General features: G+C 44.8%; 1 protein-coding gene across 2 annotated transcripts in view; it reads left to right on the forward strand.

Moving 5' to 3' along the window:
- ABCB10 (ATP binding cassette subfamily B member 10) overlaps positions 1–17409 on the forward strand; it is a 1288341-nt gene that overhangs the window by 960169 nt on the left and 310763 nt on the right. For both annotated transcript variants that reach the window (XM_069234944.1, XM_069234945.1), the window contains exon 10: positions 7438–7618. In XM_069234944.1, coding sequence (XP_069091045.1) covers positions 7438–7618 — 181 coding nt within the window. The remainder of the gene's footprint in view (positions 1–7437; positions 7619–17409) is intronic.

Genomic DNA, 17409 nt, shown 5'->3' on the forward strand with positions numbered 1-17409 from the left:
ACCTCAACAACATCATGTCTCAATCAAGAGCATCTTCAGTTGTATCCCAGGATTTGGTTTAGAGGAGGATAGGTTGGAAACCTATTCCATGAAGGAACTGAAGGCAGTTTGTAAAAACCTCAAAGTTCAGATCAGAGTCCTCACCAAAAAGGAGGAGCTACAGAAGGCGCTGAGGGCCTGGGTAGCAGCCAGAACTGCCAGTGGGCAGTCTGAGGATCTAAATGGAGAGTCTACTGACACAAATTCTAGGGAAGATGTACTAAGGGTGCAGGAGCTGCCGGGGGGAGGTCCCCTCTGTGCCAAGCAGCAGTGGTGGATCAAAAGGACTGACTCCAGAGGAGCGGGAGGACAGGAGAGAAGCCAGGAGGCACCAGATTGAGTTGGAGAGATTAAAAATGGAGGGTCAGAGGGAGCAGCAAGCCATGGAGGAAAGAAAGATGCTTTTGGACCATGAGTTTAAAGTAAAAGCTGGATGTGAGGGGCAGGTCCAGCCAGGATGGTGGCAGCAACTCCTCAGTGCAGTCAGACAGAATTGTGCACATTCCTAAAAACGTAGGGAGAGAGTACAAGAAGGGAGATAACATACAGAGTTGGTTTCAGGGATATGAGGCGTCCATCCACATGAATGGGGTCCCTGAGAAGAATTGGGGAGCAGTATTGTGGAACCCCTTCACAGAGGAGGGGAGGGACACTTTGCTAGCTTTGGGTAAGGGGTACAACCTCACCTACGCTGACATGAAGGAGGCCCTTCTCACTCGGTATGGTCTCACTCCTGACAAGTACAGGGATCAGTTTAGGCAGAGTAAGAAAACTGAGTCCCAGACCTGGTTAGAGTGTATAGATTTGTTTTGCAGAGCACTGGATGGTTGGGTGAAGGGCAGTAATGTGACAGATTTTCAGGGGCTGTACAACTTAATTGCGTGGGCGCACTTGTCTAGTCTGTGTTTTGCAGAGCTGCGCCAGCACTTGACTGATAGTAAGCTGACTGACTCCAGGAAGCTTGCTATGGCGGCGGACCACTGGGTGAGTACCAGGGTCCACAAGAAGGTTTATGGGGGAGACTCAGCCAGAGGTGGGCAGGGTTCCCTGAATTGTCCCCAGTCTATTGTTCAGAATCTGGAGGGCTTCATTTAAATGCTCTCTCCGGTTTTTCAAAGTTCCATCAGATAATTTTCACAATTGAGTTTTCAGTAAACCATTAATTCTCTCAATCAGTCCTGAGGCCTGTGGATAATAAGGAATATGATATATCCACTCAATATTGTGCTGAGAACAGTAATCTTGTACCAATTTGCCTTTGAAGTGTGACCCATTGTCACTCTGGATCTGTAGTGGTACTCCATAGTATAACATTAACAAGTCCAGAGTTCTGATAGTATTGTGCTGACTAGCATGTTTGCAAGGGACAGCAATCAAGTATCCAGAATAAGTGTCCCCTACAGTCCAGGCCTATTGACACCCGCGACTAAGCGGTAGTGGTCCAATGTAATCAATTTGCCATATCTGTCCTGGTAACTTTCCTCTCCCCAACTGACCTTTAACTGTTTGCGGGACAGATCTCTGTTGTGTGTGCTGACAAATAGGACATTAAAAAATTACAGTTTTTATCAAGTCTAGGGGAATGTGCATCCCTCTAATCTCTGCCCACCTGTAAGTGGCTTTTTTTCCCAGGTGTCCACATTTTTGGTGTGCCCATTTAGCCATCCCCACCAAGTCAGAATCCGGTATTGCCACTTCTGTCTCTGAAATTTTGGCTTTATCGTCTGCAAGAGAATTGAACCATCGTTCTGAGTCAATGGGACAATGAGCATCCACATGATAAACTGTGACTTCACTTTGTTCTAACATCTCCCATATTTCCTGCCACAGCTCTTTGCCACACACCTCTTTTGAGTGAATAAACCCATTGGGAGTAGACCAAGAATCAGTGTAAATGTGACAAGTCCCAGGCAACTCTTGCTTTAAAGCCTCATAAACAGCATACAATTCTGCATATTGACTACTTTTTCTTTCTCCTGTGGTGGTCAGCAACATTTTGGTAACTGGATTATATGACACTGCTTTCCAATGTATTTTAGTACCCACATATTTGGATGAACCATCCGTGAACCACACATGTTTCTTATCCTCAGGGGACAAGGATTCAAATGGCGCACCCCATCTTACTGATGACTCCTCTACCTGTGGTACCTCCTGTACCCTCGCCACATCCTGTAAAGGGGCTTGTGACACCTGTTCATGTAGGGCTGCAGTGCCTGCCGGTCCTACTCGAGCCCTGTTTTCTATGTACCATTTCCAGCGTATGATGCTAGCCTCTTGGCATGTCTTATACGGTGAGATTTAGGTGAACTCATCACCCACTGCATGATTGGGATCTCAGGTCTAAGAATCACATTATGACCCAGCGTTATTTGCTCAGTATCCACTAGAGCCCAATACCAGGCCAAAATCTGTTTTTCAAAAGGAGTAAAGTGCTTCCCAGAGTCAGGTAGCTTTCTGGTCCAAGACCCCAGGGGCACCCTCGTCCTTCCCTGTTTTTGCCACATACTCCAATTTGCATATTGTCCCTGAACAGTTACATCCAACTCAATGTCTCCATCCTGCACTGGCCACAAGTCTAAGGCCTGTTGAATTGGTTCCTTTGCTAAATCAAAAGCACGCTGCTGCTCTTCACTCCATTCAAACTCATGTTTCTTTCTTGTCACTTTGTACAGAGGGGCCAAAATCCGACTCAAATGAGGAATATTCTCTCTCCAAAAGCCAAACAATCCAATGAATTTCTGTGTCTCCTGCTTAGTGCGGGGTGTGGCCAAACTCAAGAATCTTTTGCTTTGCTTGTGGTAACACCTCTCTGTGTCCCTGATTTCACTGAATGCCTAGAAACTTCACATTTTGGGATGGTCCTTGTGTCTTATCTGTGTTAATCATCCACCCCTTACTCTGCAAGAGTTCCACTGCTCTACCCCAACTGAATCTGCACGTCTGCACGTCTATCTCTCCCTGAATCATCACATCATCAATGTAATGGGTCAGTTGCACACCCGGAATGACAGACACTTTATCCAGGTGCTCTGCCACCAGCCGGTGACTGATAGTAGGGCTATGTAAATACCCTTGGGGTACAGATTGCATCTTAAATTGTCTACCGGCAAGGGAGAAGGAAAATTGCTCTTGACATTCTGAAGCCAATGGTATTGAAAAGAACCGATTGGCTATATCGATTGTTGAGTACCATGTCCCTGCATGTTTCTGTATCTGTTCAATCAAAGTGATGTTGTCTGGGGCCACGGCTGTCAAAGGAGGTGTATATTTATTCAGCTCGCGGTAATCAACTGTCATTCTGTAACAAGACATCAGTGACACAACATCAGTGGTCAGTACTCAAAACATTACAGTGCCCCACTGTAAGGCCCTAATATATGGTACCTAGGTACCTAGGGCATTGGGCTTCCAGGGGATCCTTATGGGCTACAGCATATATTTTTCCACCCATAGGGAGCCTAAGCAAAGGTTTCTGCAGGTCTGCCATTGCAGCCTGCGTGAAAAGGTGCAAGCACCCTTTCACTGCCACTCTTCACTGCACCAGGTCACTTAAGTCACCCCTGTGGCAGGCCTTCTAGCCCAGAGGGAACTGGTGCAAAGTACTTGTATGTGAGGACACCCCTGCACTAGCAAAGGTGCCCCCACGAACTCCAGTTCCATTTTCCTGAACTTCATGAGTGCAGGGACATCATTTTACACGTGTACCGGACATAGGTCACTACCTATGTCCAGCTACGTAATGGTAACTCTAAACCTAGGCATGTTTGGTATTACACATGTCAAAATCATACCCCAACCTCTACTTCCACTTCGGGCCACCAGAACCATGACTGGACCCGGCAATCTGCATCCACGACCAAGAGTCTGCTTGCAACATTGTTTCCATGCCTCCTTCCAGCTTTTGCAACATTTCCCTGTTCAGCCTCTGAGGACAGCAAGCCTTCAGTCTGCATGAGAAGGAAGAAGGAATCTCCCTTGGAGTGAAGGAGTCAGTCCCCTGCATCTGCAGATACCAGCTACAATGACGACCGGCTGCATGGATCTCCCCTCATCCTGAGCTGTGTGGATCCTGCATCACAGGTGGTGATCTGGAGTGGTTCCCTTGGTCCGCTCTGCCAGTTGTCTTGGTGAAGGTAAGCCCTTGCCTTCCCATGCAGGACAGTACACCCGTGCACTGCATCTCTTGCAACTACCAAGGCTTGTTGGCATCTCCTCCAAGGGATGCACAGGCTCCGTGTAGCCCCAGCACTCCTTCCTGCTCCGCACAGACGTCTGTGGGCTTCTCCTGCGGCGTGGGGCCCTTCGCCAGTTGTGCTACATGGGCTCCTCTGCGACTTGTGTGTCCCCTTCCTGTGGGACTCCTTTGGGTGCTGCCTCTGCTCCTGGGGACTCTCGGTGTCGTTGAGGGTCCCCAGTGAGTCCCCCTCCTGGGATGAGTCCTCTTGGGCCTTGCTGGACCCCGGCAGCTCCACTTTCCGCCAACTGCAACATTTGTCTTTGCCAAGGCTTGTTGGTGGAATCCGTGCAAAAGAACCTGACTGCAATTCTTCTTCCGGCGTGGAACTTTGACTGCATCCTGCAGGAACTCTTCACCAGCTCCAGGGCAGCATTCCTAACTGTTTTCATTTTACCGTCGACTAACTCCTGCAGCTACAGACTGGTGGTTAGTGGCTCCTGCCACCACTTGACACTTCTGTGACTTTTGGACTTGGTCCCCCTCTACCACAGGTCTTCCTCTTCAGGAATCCACTGCTGGTTTCTTGCAGACTTGTCTGGGTGCTGCAATATCTTCTTTTTCCTCTTTTTGGATGGTTTGGGGAAAACGCAGTAATTTACTCCTTTCTTCCTGGTCGCTGGGGGGCACTGTGGTACTTAACTTTGGGGGTTCCTAGTTCCCCCAGGTCTCTTCTACGCACTCTTACCTAGGTGGGGTCCCATATTCGCATTCTATTTTAGTATATGGTTTGGGCCCCCCAGGGTCACTATTGTCTATTGCTATTTGCACTGTTTTCTATCACTTTTTATCCCTATTTCTGATTACTAGTGTACAAATATAGTGTGTTACTAACCACCTATTGGAGAGTTGCCTCCCTAGTACTTTTTGGTAATTGTGTCATTAAAATAAAGTACCTTTAATTTTGTAACACTGAGTGTTTTCTTTCATGTGTGTAAGTGCTGTGCGACTACAGTGGTATTGCATGTGCTTTGCAAGTCTCCTAGATAATCCTTGGCTCCTCATCCACAGCTACCTCTAGAGAGCCTGGCTTCTAGACACTGCCTACAATTCACTAATAGGGGGAGACCTGGACCTGGTATAAGGTGTAAGTATCTCAGATACCCACCACACACCAGGTCAGCTTCCTACAACAACGACCATCTACACCTCAAAGCATCCTCCTCACTTCTTGAGTTCAGCAAGAAGCTGAAGGCTTGGCTCTTTGTATAAGCACCTTGGAGACCACAAAACTACACACATGCCTGGATAACTTCTCTGTGATTTCTGCAGTATACAAATCAATATAACATAACATGAAATATATATAATTTAGTATTGACCCTGCTCAAGTAGGAGCAGTCCAGCCTGAACAGCCAGGCCAGGCCCTGTTTGGCCCTAGTTATGAACTCACCAGCTGGGTACAGCTTGGTTCCAGTGTCATAGTGTGCACGGAACCAGGTCTTGGCATACCTGTCCCACTTAGGGTGACACAATGAGTATACAAAACAGTGATGGTTGGAATGCTTGAATTATTCTCAGCTACTGGTGACAACAACAATGGATTGGGATGCCCCCCACGTGATTGCCAGTGGCTGAGATTCATTGGAGCATTCTATCGATCAGCTTGTTGTTTCTGAATTTGATGCCTTAAGTATTACGGATACTCCCAGATGTGGGTCCTGAGCTTACTATGGCTTAGAACCAAGCTGTGCCTGGCTGAAGAGCCCCAACTCTGGTGATACCGGTCGTAGATTGCTTGTGTTCCAGTTCCTGGAGGAACTGGCTTGGCAGCTGGGCCGGACTGTCCCATGAGGAGTAGGATCAAGTCTGATTTGCTTATGACTGAGTCCAAACTGAGGTGCCATGATGGATAAAAAATGATTGATTGGGATGCAGCCCGAGTGATTGCCAGTGGCTGAGTTTAATTTGAGCATTTCATCCATCACCTTGTTGTTTTTGTGCCTTGGCATAGAAGCGGCCACCAGAAGGATTAAGGATTCATTCCACAGGGCCAAGGCCATTGCTTTTGCTCATGGAGTACCAGTCCTTGACATCTGCCAGACTGCAACATGGGCGTTGGTGCACAGATTCACAGCTGCAACTGTAAGGGCAGTTCAGTCCTGTAGGACTTTCTGGTCCGGGTGCAGTCCACAGGCCTTTCGCCTTTGGGACCTATTGCTTTTGTATCTACTTTATAGGTGAAGAATCTGCGATTAGAAATGCCCGTGAGAAGAACAAGTCACTTCCCTTCATTTATGTTTGTAAAGGTGGATACTCTGTCTAACTTCAGAGTCCTCCCTACCACCCCATCCCCCACCCCCACTGCCCCTCCCAAACACCCTGTTCTGTGGAGTGGTCTCTTCTTACCATCTAACAAAGTGCCAAATTAAAGATTTGCACACTGTGACCGCCCATTGTTTTGTGCTCTGTGTCTAATGGCACGGAAAGTGTCAAGCAAGACACGTATGTTTTTGTGTAGAGGTGGATATATGTATATGTAACTCTGCTCTGTCATTTCCAGAGCTGAATGAAGTTAATCCGTAGCCTCATGGTGCCACCTAGCGTCGGGTTGTGAAAACTTTCTTGGTCCAGTCTGGCACCTGGGTAGTATTTTAAAACGTGAGGAAAATGTGGTTAGAGAGATTATCCATTAGAATCAGTGTTACTAAAGGTAAGTAGTGTGTTCTTTTGGCAGATCCATACATTCAGTCTTGTTGCTTTGAGTGGTATTTGTGGTTTTCCATATTTATGATGTGTGTAAATATTCATACTTTTATTGTTCCTTGCAGGTTTTTTCCCTTTAGTACTCTGGTGTTGTGAAATACGGGGATAAAGCAATTTCAGGGGATAAAGTAATTTAAAAATATAAAAGTAAACATTTACATTTGTGCACAATGTGTGGGTTTATTTTTTGTGTTGTGTGAATACGTTTTTTAACAAACTTCTGTAAATTGACATTACCAAAGAAGAAAGTAAATAAAGTTATAGCAGGCCATACATTTGCTTTAATGGTAAAGCATATTGCACTGTGCAAGACAACTTCCTTGATGGCAAAATTGTGAGGTCTTTTCATAATATATCTGGGCAACAACAGGATGTTTGAGCAAAATACCTAGAATAAATATTTTTGCAGGCTAACGTTGTTAGATCTACATTACTGTTTTTTTTTTATTTGCCAGGAGCCAGTCCTTTTTTCCTGCTCCATTGCTGAAAACATTGCTTATGGTGCAGATGAACCAGCCACAGTAACTTTTGGAGATATCCGGCGAGTTGCTGAAATTGCCAATGCTTCTGCTTTTATTGAAAGTTTCCCCAATGGGTTTCGGACTGTAGTTGGAGAAAAGGGTATTCTCTTATCAGGTATGAACTTCTGCCGCATATTCAGTAGTTAAGTAAACAACAGTAAATTGTAATGTAATTTGAGGATTTATATTGACCGTACCCTCATGCTTATTGTTTTGTGTGTAGTAAACCATCTAAAATGGTAATTATGTAACTTCAATGTTTATATTGATTTTATGTTTGCATCGAGGTCTATCTCAACTAAGCTTTGTGTGCCGCTCTAGCATGTTATATCACAGTCAACTGCTAAGGTTACAGGAGGAAAGGATTTAAAAAGCCAAACTGGTTAAATGATTGGTGGAATAAAATATATGAGAACCAAGGAAAATCATAAAGTGAGAGTTGGGCCAAAGGGTTTAAAATGTGCTTACAGGAAATAGAACAAAAACCACTGTGTGGGTGTCAAAATCCTTTAGATTGAATTGAGTAGGGAAATTAGATACAGATATTGTGCCCCAGTTAAAGTTAGTATGGTAGGACGGAGCATATAGTTAAAGTAGTAACTTAATTTGTGAATTTCATGTGTTTTATCTACAGTTGACACCACCACCAACCTTAACTTTAATGTTTTCAGAGATATATGATACGTGTTCTGTTAGACCTGAGAGCCTCAAGGTGGTCTTCCCCTCCAAAGTTTTGCCTACCTCCTTCTATTTTCTGACCTCGTTTTTTGTTGTATTAGGGCTCTCTGCACTTTACACTGCTAACAAGTGCTAAAGTGCTTGTACTCTATTCTCTAAACATGGAACAATTGATTTATCCCCAATTGGGATATTTAATTTACTTCTAAATCCCTGTAAAGTGGTATGACGCGTACCAGGGCCTGTAAATTAAATGTTACTAGTGGGCCTGCAGCACTGATTGTGCCGCCCACTTAAGTAGCCCTTTATCCATGTCTCGTGCCTGCCATTGCAGAGCCTGTATGTGCAGTTTTTCACTGAAAGTCAACCTGGCAAAATAACCCCTTTGTCAGGCCCAGACCTTCCCTGTTTATACATTTGTCACCCCTAATGTAGGCCCTAGAAGACAATCTAGAGGGTAGGGTTCAATTTAAAATTCAAAATTCAAATTTTAAAAGACGGGACATGTACTTTTAAGTTGTGCATGTCCTGGTAGTGAGAAAAGCTCAAAATCAAATCTCCCATAGAACTACATTGTGAATACCTTATTACAGTGTTATTAATAAGTGTAATTCACAATATGGAAGAGATCAACTTTTCAAGTTTGGTGTCTCTGGAATCAGTTTAAAATTACAGTTTATGATGAAGTCAGATTTTAAATTGCAATTCTGAAAACACCTCTTTTTGAAAGTTGGCAATTTCTTACTTTAGCAATTTGGTGCTTGCTGTCCGTCTCTAATGCCTTGTCTGGGGTAGGTGACTGCTGAGTTTTGTATATTCCCCCTAGACAGCCACATGCGAAGGGAGCTTCAGTGTGACTTGATAGGGTATCCTGGCAGGATAGGAGAACGGAGCTGGACACAGCCTCACTTAGGCCTGAATAGACTGTGTTCTGTCCACACACAAAGGGCTGCATACCAACATGTAGTGAGTCTTGAACACGGGCAGGAAGGGCGGGACCTCTGTGCACTTCAAAGCCCTGTCTTTGAAGTCTCCCCCCCTTCAAAGGCCGAACTGGGAATAAGTACTGGACCGCAAAATAGCAGATGTGTGTCACACAACCTAAGATGCATCGGGCAGAGTGGCTGGTGCTGGACGTTGTCAGGACACTGACTAGTGCAGATGAGCTTGCTCCGGCTTTATACATGTAGGACCACCCTCCTTTGACAACTAGAGTGCACACTGACAAAAAATGGTGCCTATAGTTGTCAGACTGAGGTAACAATGGTGACAACAAAACTCCGTATTGCAGCTTCACCACTCATCGGAACCTACTCATCACCTTGACTGCACCACATATCCTCGACTTTAGTCTTTGTATAGCATGCCCCATTGACAGGATCCTCAGTGTCGACACATCAGGATTTCACAGCCTTGCCGCATCTCAGAGCCAGATCATCGCCTCTGCTGCACAACATATCTAAGACCTGAATCCACAAAACGCTCTGCAACCTCGGATGAAGGCTTTTGGTATAGTAAGCCTGACTGGGTCTTTGTAGCCATTCCATGCTCCATTGTGGTTGGCCTGAACTTTTGACTTTGTCCTGGTCCAGCGCAACTAGATATCCCCAATAGCGCTTTTGGATTCATAGTACTATTTTTACTTAAATCTTTAAAAATCAGTATCTCAGGTTGTACTTTTTGGATTTTTGTCGTTTTGGTCTTGTTTCATTTACTAGTGTCAGATCTATTTTTCTAACTTGGTCTGGTATCTTTTGTGTGGTATTTTGAATGTTTTACTGTTCGAAGTGTTGCACAAATAACACACTGCCTCTAAGTTAAGCCTGACTGCTGTTTGCCCAACTACTAGAGGGTCGGCAAAGGTTAAGGTTTGCCTGACACTTACCTTGACTAGGATTGTGGTTGCTGTTTGCTTAAGGTTAACACCATAGTAACTAACCAATTTCTAACATGTTAGCTGACAAAACCTTATTTAATATCAGGTACAGTTATTTTGTAAGTGGTCGGATAACCTAACAAAAACGTTATGCCAGCTGTGTATGGCGGTGGTTGGATTAACTATAGTAATAAAAATGACGCACTTAAAAAAAAAAAAAAAAGAAATTCACTGAAAAAAAACAAAGCTTACAGGGACGTTCTAGTCAGGAAATAGAATTAAAAAACCATAGAAATTCACTTAAAAAAACAAAGGTTACTGGAACATTGTAGTTAGTTCCTGAATTTGCTCAATAAACCAAACAAATTCAAAAGATTTAGTTATTTCAAGTAACTACAGCTCGTGCCCATAGGTAACTATAACTGGCGTCCTCACCATGCACTGCTTATTACCGTAGTTATTACAGCACTCATTACAACTTCTATAACATTATTAAAAATATAAATGAAGCGTTAGCAGTCATATAAATGAAGAAAAAAATGTGCATGGTGGGGGAACGAGTTATGGCGCAAGTTATGCCTACTTGCGCAAGTAAGGCGCAAGTTATACCTTAAGGCGCAAGTTATACCTACTTGAAATAACTCTAACTATAACTGCTGAATTTCTCTGGTTTTGTGTGAGTAAATTCAGAAACTAACTATAACGTCCCTGTAACATGTAAACCACACAATTCCACACCACATAATTTGATGTCAAACCACATAATTCCACTCCACAACACATAATTCTACTGCATACCACATACATCCAAGCCAAATCACTGAATTCCACATCATGCTACAGAATTTAACACCACACCTCATAATTCCACTCCACTCAATGCCACTCCACAATAACACTACACAAAATTGCACTCCATTATACAAGTATACCAGCCGGCATCAATTAATCAGCAAAACATTAAAGGCTATGTTATTACCAAAAACTTTACAATCTACACCTCCTATACACAACATTACTGTAAAGCAAAGAAGGGAAAAAACCTCTTGCAAAGGTGAGACCTATTGGTTTTGTGAATGCTTGTTTAATATAGCTACTCCTTTGTTTTCGTGTTTGCTGACGAGTGTAACTGCTGTGGATGTAGAGAGAAATATAGCCTTTGTTTATTGTTAAATGAGTCTGTTATGAAAAATCATTTGCAGTTTCTTTAGCGTTAACCACCTCAGGAGGCTGTTCAAATTTTTTGGGACGTTTAGCTCTTGTGTGTTGAGGGTAAGTAAATTAGTGTTATCTCTTATACTATAGGTATTCTTTCACAGTCTGAGTTTATTGCTGTATTATGTTTTTGTATACTTTATGTAAGTTATTGTCCTTTCGTGAGCTGTTTTGCTTCTCAGTATAACAGTGCTTGTATTTACCTGTTTGCATGGACGGGACAATAATTAGTTAGCGGACCATGAATTGGGTGGTAGGAAAAGTAGGGGTGAAACTAAATGTGTCTATATATTCTTAATTTACTCCATTGTTGGAACTTTCATATTATTTCAGTTATTCAATTATTGCCCGTCGTCGAGATGGGAGTCCCTGGTGTAATACAAAAAGCCATGCTCAATTGCATATAAAGCTGTAGGGGCACTAGGCCTCTTAATTTAGTAACATCTCAGTCATTTTATAAAACAGGACCAAACCTAAAAGACAACCAATCATCTCACACCACCCTCTAGAACCCTCATGTGAGGAGGTGATTTCCCTCAGATTTTCCACCGCACGTTGTGCTAAGGAGTCTCCTTTGAGCTCTGCTCAGTTTTTCTCTCAGAAATCCTTTCTGAAGAGATTTGGATACTTTCCTCTTCAGAAATCATTCAAGGTGGGTCAACCTGGCTACCATGTCAGTGACATGTAAGAAAGGGCTTTTTAGCGCCTGTGCTACCTGCATGAAGAAAAGGCTGCATGTGGATGACCAATATAAGGACTGCATATATTGTCTCTATCCTAACCATAAACCTAGTGACTGTAAGGTATGTAGAACCTTTTCTACTAAGACACTTAAGGAGAGAGAGGGTCGTCTTCTCATCTGGCTAAAAAAAATTAAATCCAGAGACAATACAGTTTCTGATGAGGACAGTGCCTCTTCTTCTGTTTCTGTGCTGAAAACACCTGTAAAACAACAATCTGAAGTTTCTTCAAAGGAAAGACCCAGGAGAGCTTTTAAAAATCTACAAAGGTGTCCTCAAAAATTTGTAGCCCTTTAAGGATGAAGACTAAAGCTTCAGACTTAAAGTAAAAAAAGAAGCCTGTGTCTGAGCCGCCAACACCACCATTCAAGGTAAAGCATACCTTCAAGAAGTCAACTTCTGCGCCGTCGACAGGATCATCGTCAACGGCTCAGGTCCTGAGGATGACTTCCACCGTCCCCACACTGTCTGTGTCTATGGCAAAAACAGTCTCTTCGTTGACGGTATGCTCATCCTCGTCGACAGCACGTCCTATTTCTTCACTGTCAGCGTTGATACCGTCAACGCTTCCATTGAGGGAGTACCTATAGGTGACGACTCCGTCGGCAACGGCCTCTTCGCTGCATCCACTGAAGGCTTCGTCAACGCAGCAACCACTGTCGTCGACATCATCGACGACAGTCCCACTGTCGATGACACTCCAACCGTCGACAGCGTCTCAGCCGTCGACGTTTCCACTGTCTTCAACAACCGATCCGTTGACGCTCATGTCGACTATGCCCCCGTCGACACCACCACCATCGGCAGCATATCTCTCATCGAATATGAAGACTCCAGCGAAAGTGTAGAGACCTTGTTCCTTGCCTCTGTTTCCGTCAACGGACCAGGATGCTAACAGGAGGGCGAAGTATCATGTGATGCCCTCAGTCACGTCCCCAATCAAGGTTTTCAGCCTTTTATCCTCACATCTCTTAGATGACGATGACTCGGACAAGGAGGGTATTTTTGGAGTAGCCAGCAGCCCTTCCCAGTTAAGGGTTAAATGGCAAGAATACTCAGATGACGATGCTTCATACTATACGCAAAAGTATTATGAGCAGCCGGGGCTGGTAGGTCTTCCCCCTGGGCTTGTTTCAGACTTACAAGCAATGTTGGCAGACTATCAGGAACGTTTTCCAGCAAAGCCTTCATCAGTTCAACAGCCAATCCTTCCGCCTCAGCCAACAACTCCTCACTTGCAGCAGCCGCATCATACACCTCAGCCAAAACCACAGCATTCTGTCCTTTCCACACCAAGGCATCAGGTCTCCTCCGATGACGATGCAGAGGAAGGTGAAATACAGCCTGAGAATGATGACTGGGACAATTACATTATACTGGCACCTGCTTCTCCTACAGCATCCGTGGTAGAGTCCCCACCTGAAGACATAGGTGGGTTCCATAACCTGCTTGAGCGTGCCGCCGCGGTTTGATCTTCCAATGCCCGCAACTGAGCAGGATTGCTTCCTCTACGATTTTAAAGAACCCCACAGGAAGATGGTCAGAGCTATAACCATCATAGACCATGTTTGGAGCCAGGGCCTGAAGATTATGCAGAATCCGACAATGCTCCCTGCAGTGCTGCAGAGGCTGGACAAACAATATAAACCCACTGAGGATGCTCCGGCTTGCCTCTCAGGCCACCCGAAGCCGGACTCCGTGATTTTACAAGCTGCCCAACGTCGCTCCAGGAACCCCTCTACGCTGTTGACATCACCATTGGATAAAGAGGGGAGACGCTTAGATAACACTGGGAAGTGTTTCTCCTCCATGTCCGCTATTGTAGTAAGGCCGGCCAATTCCCTTGCTCTCCTTGGCAGATATGATCGACAGCTCTGGTTAGACATGTCTCAATCCTTGGAAGAGCTTTCGGATGCTTCCAAAACAGAAGCCAGAAAAGTATTCATGGAGGGCCAACGATCTTCAGCAGAGATCATCGATTGTGCACTTGATATAGCAGCAATGGGCTTCAGATTACTCGCAGGGTCAGCTGTGCTGAGGCGTCAAGGTTGGCTGAAAGCCACCAGCTTTCGTCCCGAGGTACAGACAGATTCTGGATCCCCCATATGATGGGGAAGCACTGTTTGGGAAGCACGTCGACAACGCTCTTCAAACCATTAAATCTGATACAGAGACGGCAAAATCCTTAAGCACTCTGCAATACAGGAAAGTGCCCTTTTGTGGTGCTAGGGACAGAGGTGAACCTTCCTTTCTTGGAGGATACCAGCAATATAGGTATCCATCCTATTCCTCCACGTTCCAGCCTTCTAGGCCACAATACCAGCCAGGGCAACCGCCTCCCGCAGCATATACCAGGCCCTTCCACAAGAACAAGTTGGGGCAACAATCTAAGGAGTCCACACGTAGGCAATGACTGCCTAACGACACTTCCTCTACACTCTTCTGCAATTTTTCACGGAATCTTAAAAAATCATATCCAACGCTGGCGACAAATAATGAAAGACAAGTGGGTGCTGGATGTCTTCCGATTCGGACACCTGTTGAAATTCATCCAGATTCCCCCTTCAGTGCCTCCATCCCAGACCAGACAAAAACCTCTTCATCTGCTCTGCTTGAAGATAATGACCATGCTGAAGAAAGGGGATATAGAGTCTCTTCCATATTCTCAGAGAGGAAACGGTTTCTACTTCAGCTTCTTTCTCAACCGAAAGAAATCTCACTTATGGAGGCCAATCCTGGATTAACGGGAGCTGAACAAGTACCTCAAGAAACAAACATTTCGGATGGTCACCCTACAAGACGTCCTCCAGCTTCTGAACATAGCAGACTACATGGCCTCTCTAAACCTTCAGGACGCGCACTTTCACAATTCCATTCATCCGCTACACAGAAAGTACCTGAGGTTTGTGGTCAACACAAACCCGTCCAATTCAAGGTCCTCCCCTTAGGGCTACGTTCAGCACCACAAATCTTCACCAAATGTCTAGCGTCAGTGGCGGCCTACCTAAGGAGAAACAAACACTATGTTTTTCCCCTATCTCGTCGACTGGCTAGTGGAAGCTCCAGCTGTCCAGTCAGCAAAAAACTCAGTCAAGGTGACTCTGCGCCTTTTCAAGGAATTGGGCCTTACGCTCAACAAAGAAAAATCGTTCCTACAGCCATCCACTCAGTTAGCCTTCCTAGGGGCTATCATAGACACACAACAGGCAAAAGCCTATCAAGCGCCGGACAGACAAGCAAGGTTAATACAACTGGCAAGGCGCTTCCAACGAAAAAGATGTCTTTCAGTTCGGCGGTACAAGTCCTTACTAGGCATGATGTCGTCATGTATAAGCCTCATTTCATTCTGTCGGCTGTGTATGTGCCCAATTCAGGAGGAGCTGGACAGACAATGGACACAAGCATGAGGATCCTTCGAGGATACCATCCTCATAACACCGTGCTTAGTCCACTCTCTGGATTGGTGGACAATTCCCGAGAACATTTCAAAAGGGCTCAACTTCTTGGCACAAATTCCTCCAATGATTGTAACTGCTCACAGGATGGGGCGCATGCCTGCAGGACCTTCGGGTGAGCGGCACCATCTTTTCCACATAAACCTTCTCGAGCTGAGAGCGGTCTATTATACCTTGCAAGCCTTCCCTCCGAGGATACGAGGGTCAGCAGTGCTTGTCAGAACAGACAATACCACCACAATGCATTACCTAAACAACCAAGGAGGAACACGTTCCCACATACTCTCTCGAGAAGCAAAAACCATCTGGAAATTGTGCATTCCCCACTCAATCCACATAACAGCGGAACATGTCCCAGGCCTACAGAATACCATCGCGGATCTGTTAAGCAGGTTGGCAACATCCTCCCACGAGTGGGAATTAGACCAGATGATTTGGCGGCTATCTCCAGATACAGAAGAGCAGGCAAACCGTCCTTATGGTCTCTGAGATTAGTCAAGCAATTCGTGAAGGGTCTCTTCAGATCTTTTCCTCCAGTAAAGCCTCCACCTTCGGCATGGCATCTGAACATTGTCCTTGTCCAGCTTATGAAGGATCCTTTCGAGCCTATCCACAGGGCGGATATCAAGTATCTCACTTGGAAGGTGGCTCTCCTTCTCACCCTTACTTTGGCACGCAGAGTTAGTGAAATTCAAGTTTTCACTATACAAGAACCTTTCTTGTAGCTCAAACAAGAAAGTCACCCTACGCACCAATCCCAAATTCATTCCTAAAGTGCCTTCGGAATTCCATATCAACAAGCCGGTGGTGCTAAAATCTTTCTTCCCAAACCCGCAAACTGCTGCAAAAAGGACCCTCCATTCACTCAACCTTAAAAGGTGCATACAATTCTATCTGGACAGAACAAAGTCGTTATGACAGTCCACTCAGTTATTTATAGCTTTCAGTGCCGCTACAAAAGGTCACTCTGTAACGAAACAGACTATATCCCGATGGATTAAAGACGCAATCAGCTTCTGCCATCAGAAAGCAGATAGACCATTGCAAACAAGTGTGAGTGCATTCTACCAGAGCTATATCTGAGTCCTGTGTGCTGTATTCTGGTGTGTCCAATAAAGCCATCTGTCTGGCTGCGACATGGAGTCACAGAGTCACTTTGGGATGCAGCCGTGGAGCAAGCAGTCCTTCCAAACCTGTTCCAATTAAGGTGAGCTAAATAATTCCTTCCCTCCATCCGCTTGTTTTCTGTTATCTCACATTTTCTTTAGAATTATGCTGTAGATCGTAGAAAGAAGTGTATATACATACTGTCATGCCAGTTCGCATTTCAGAGTGCTATGTTGCTATCTGAAGGTCGAAAATGTGTTATTCACTGCTTACTATTCTGATTCAAGCATGTGAATCTATGAAAGTTCCAATACTCGATTAAGAAACAAGTTACTTACCTGTAACTGTAGTTCTGCAGTATTGGAAACTTTCATAGATTCACATGTGACCCGCCCTCCTCCCCTGGGGAGCTCACCTTCATTTTCCTCAGTTCTAGGTGTATTATTGCACTTGTGCTTGGAAAATCTGAGGTAAATCAGCTCCTCACAGGAGGGTGGCATGAGCTGATTGGTTGTCCATTAAGTTTGGTCCTGTTTTATAAAACGACTATGAGATGTTACTAAATTAAGAGGCCTAGTGCCTCTACAGCTTTATATGCAATTGAGTATAACTTTTGGCATTACACCAGGGACTCCCATCTCTACAACGGGGAATGATTCAAGCATGTGAATCTATGAAAGTTTCCAATACAGGAGAACTACAGTTACAGTAAGTAACTTATTTCATGTATATCATGAGGGTTAAGGAGTCCCTTCTGGACACTTTTGTGGGTCCAAGAGAGCTGCATCTAGTGAATCCACTGTTAAATATAACAAATAATTAGTTGGATAAGAGC

The sequence above is a fragment of the Pleurodeles waltl genome, chromosome 5 (genome assembly GCF_031143425.1).
Source record: "Pleurodeles waltl isolate 20211129_DDA chromosome 5, aPleWal1.hap1.20221129, whole genome shotgun sequence".
NCBI classification, from domain to species: domain Eukaryota; kingdom Metazoa; phylum Chordata; class Amphibia; order Caudata; family Salamandridae; genus Pleurodeles; species Pleurodeles waltl.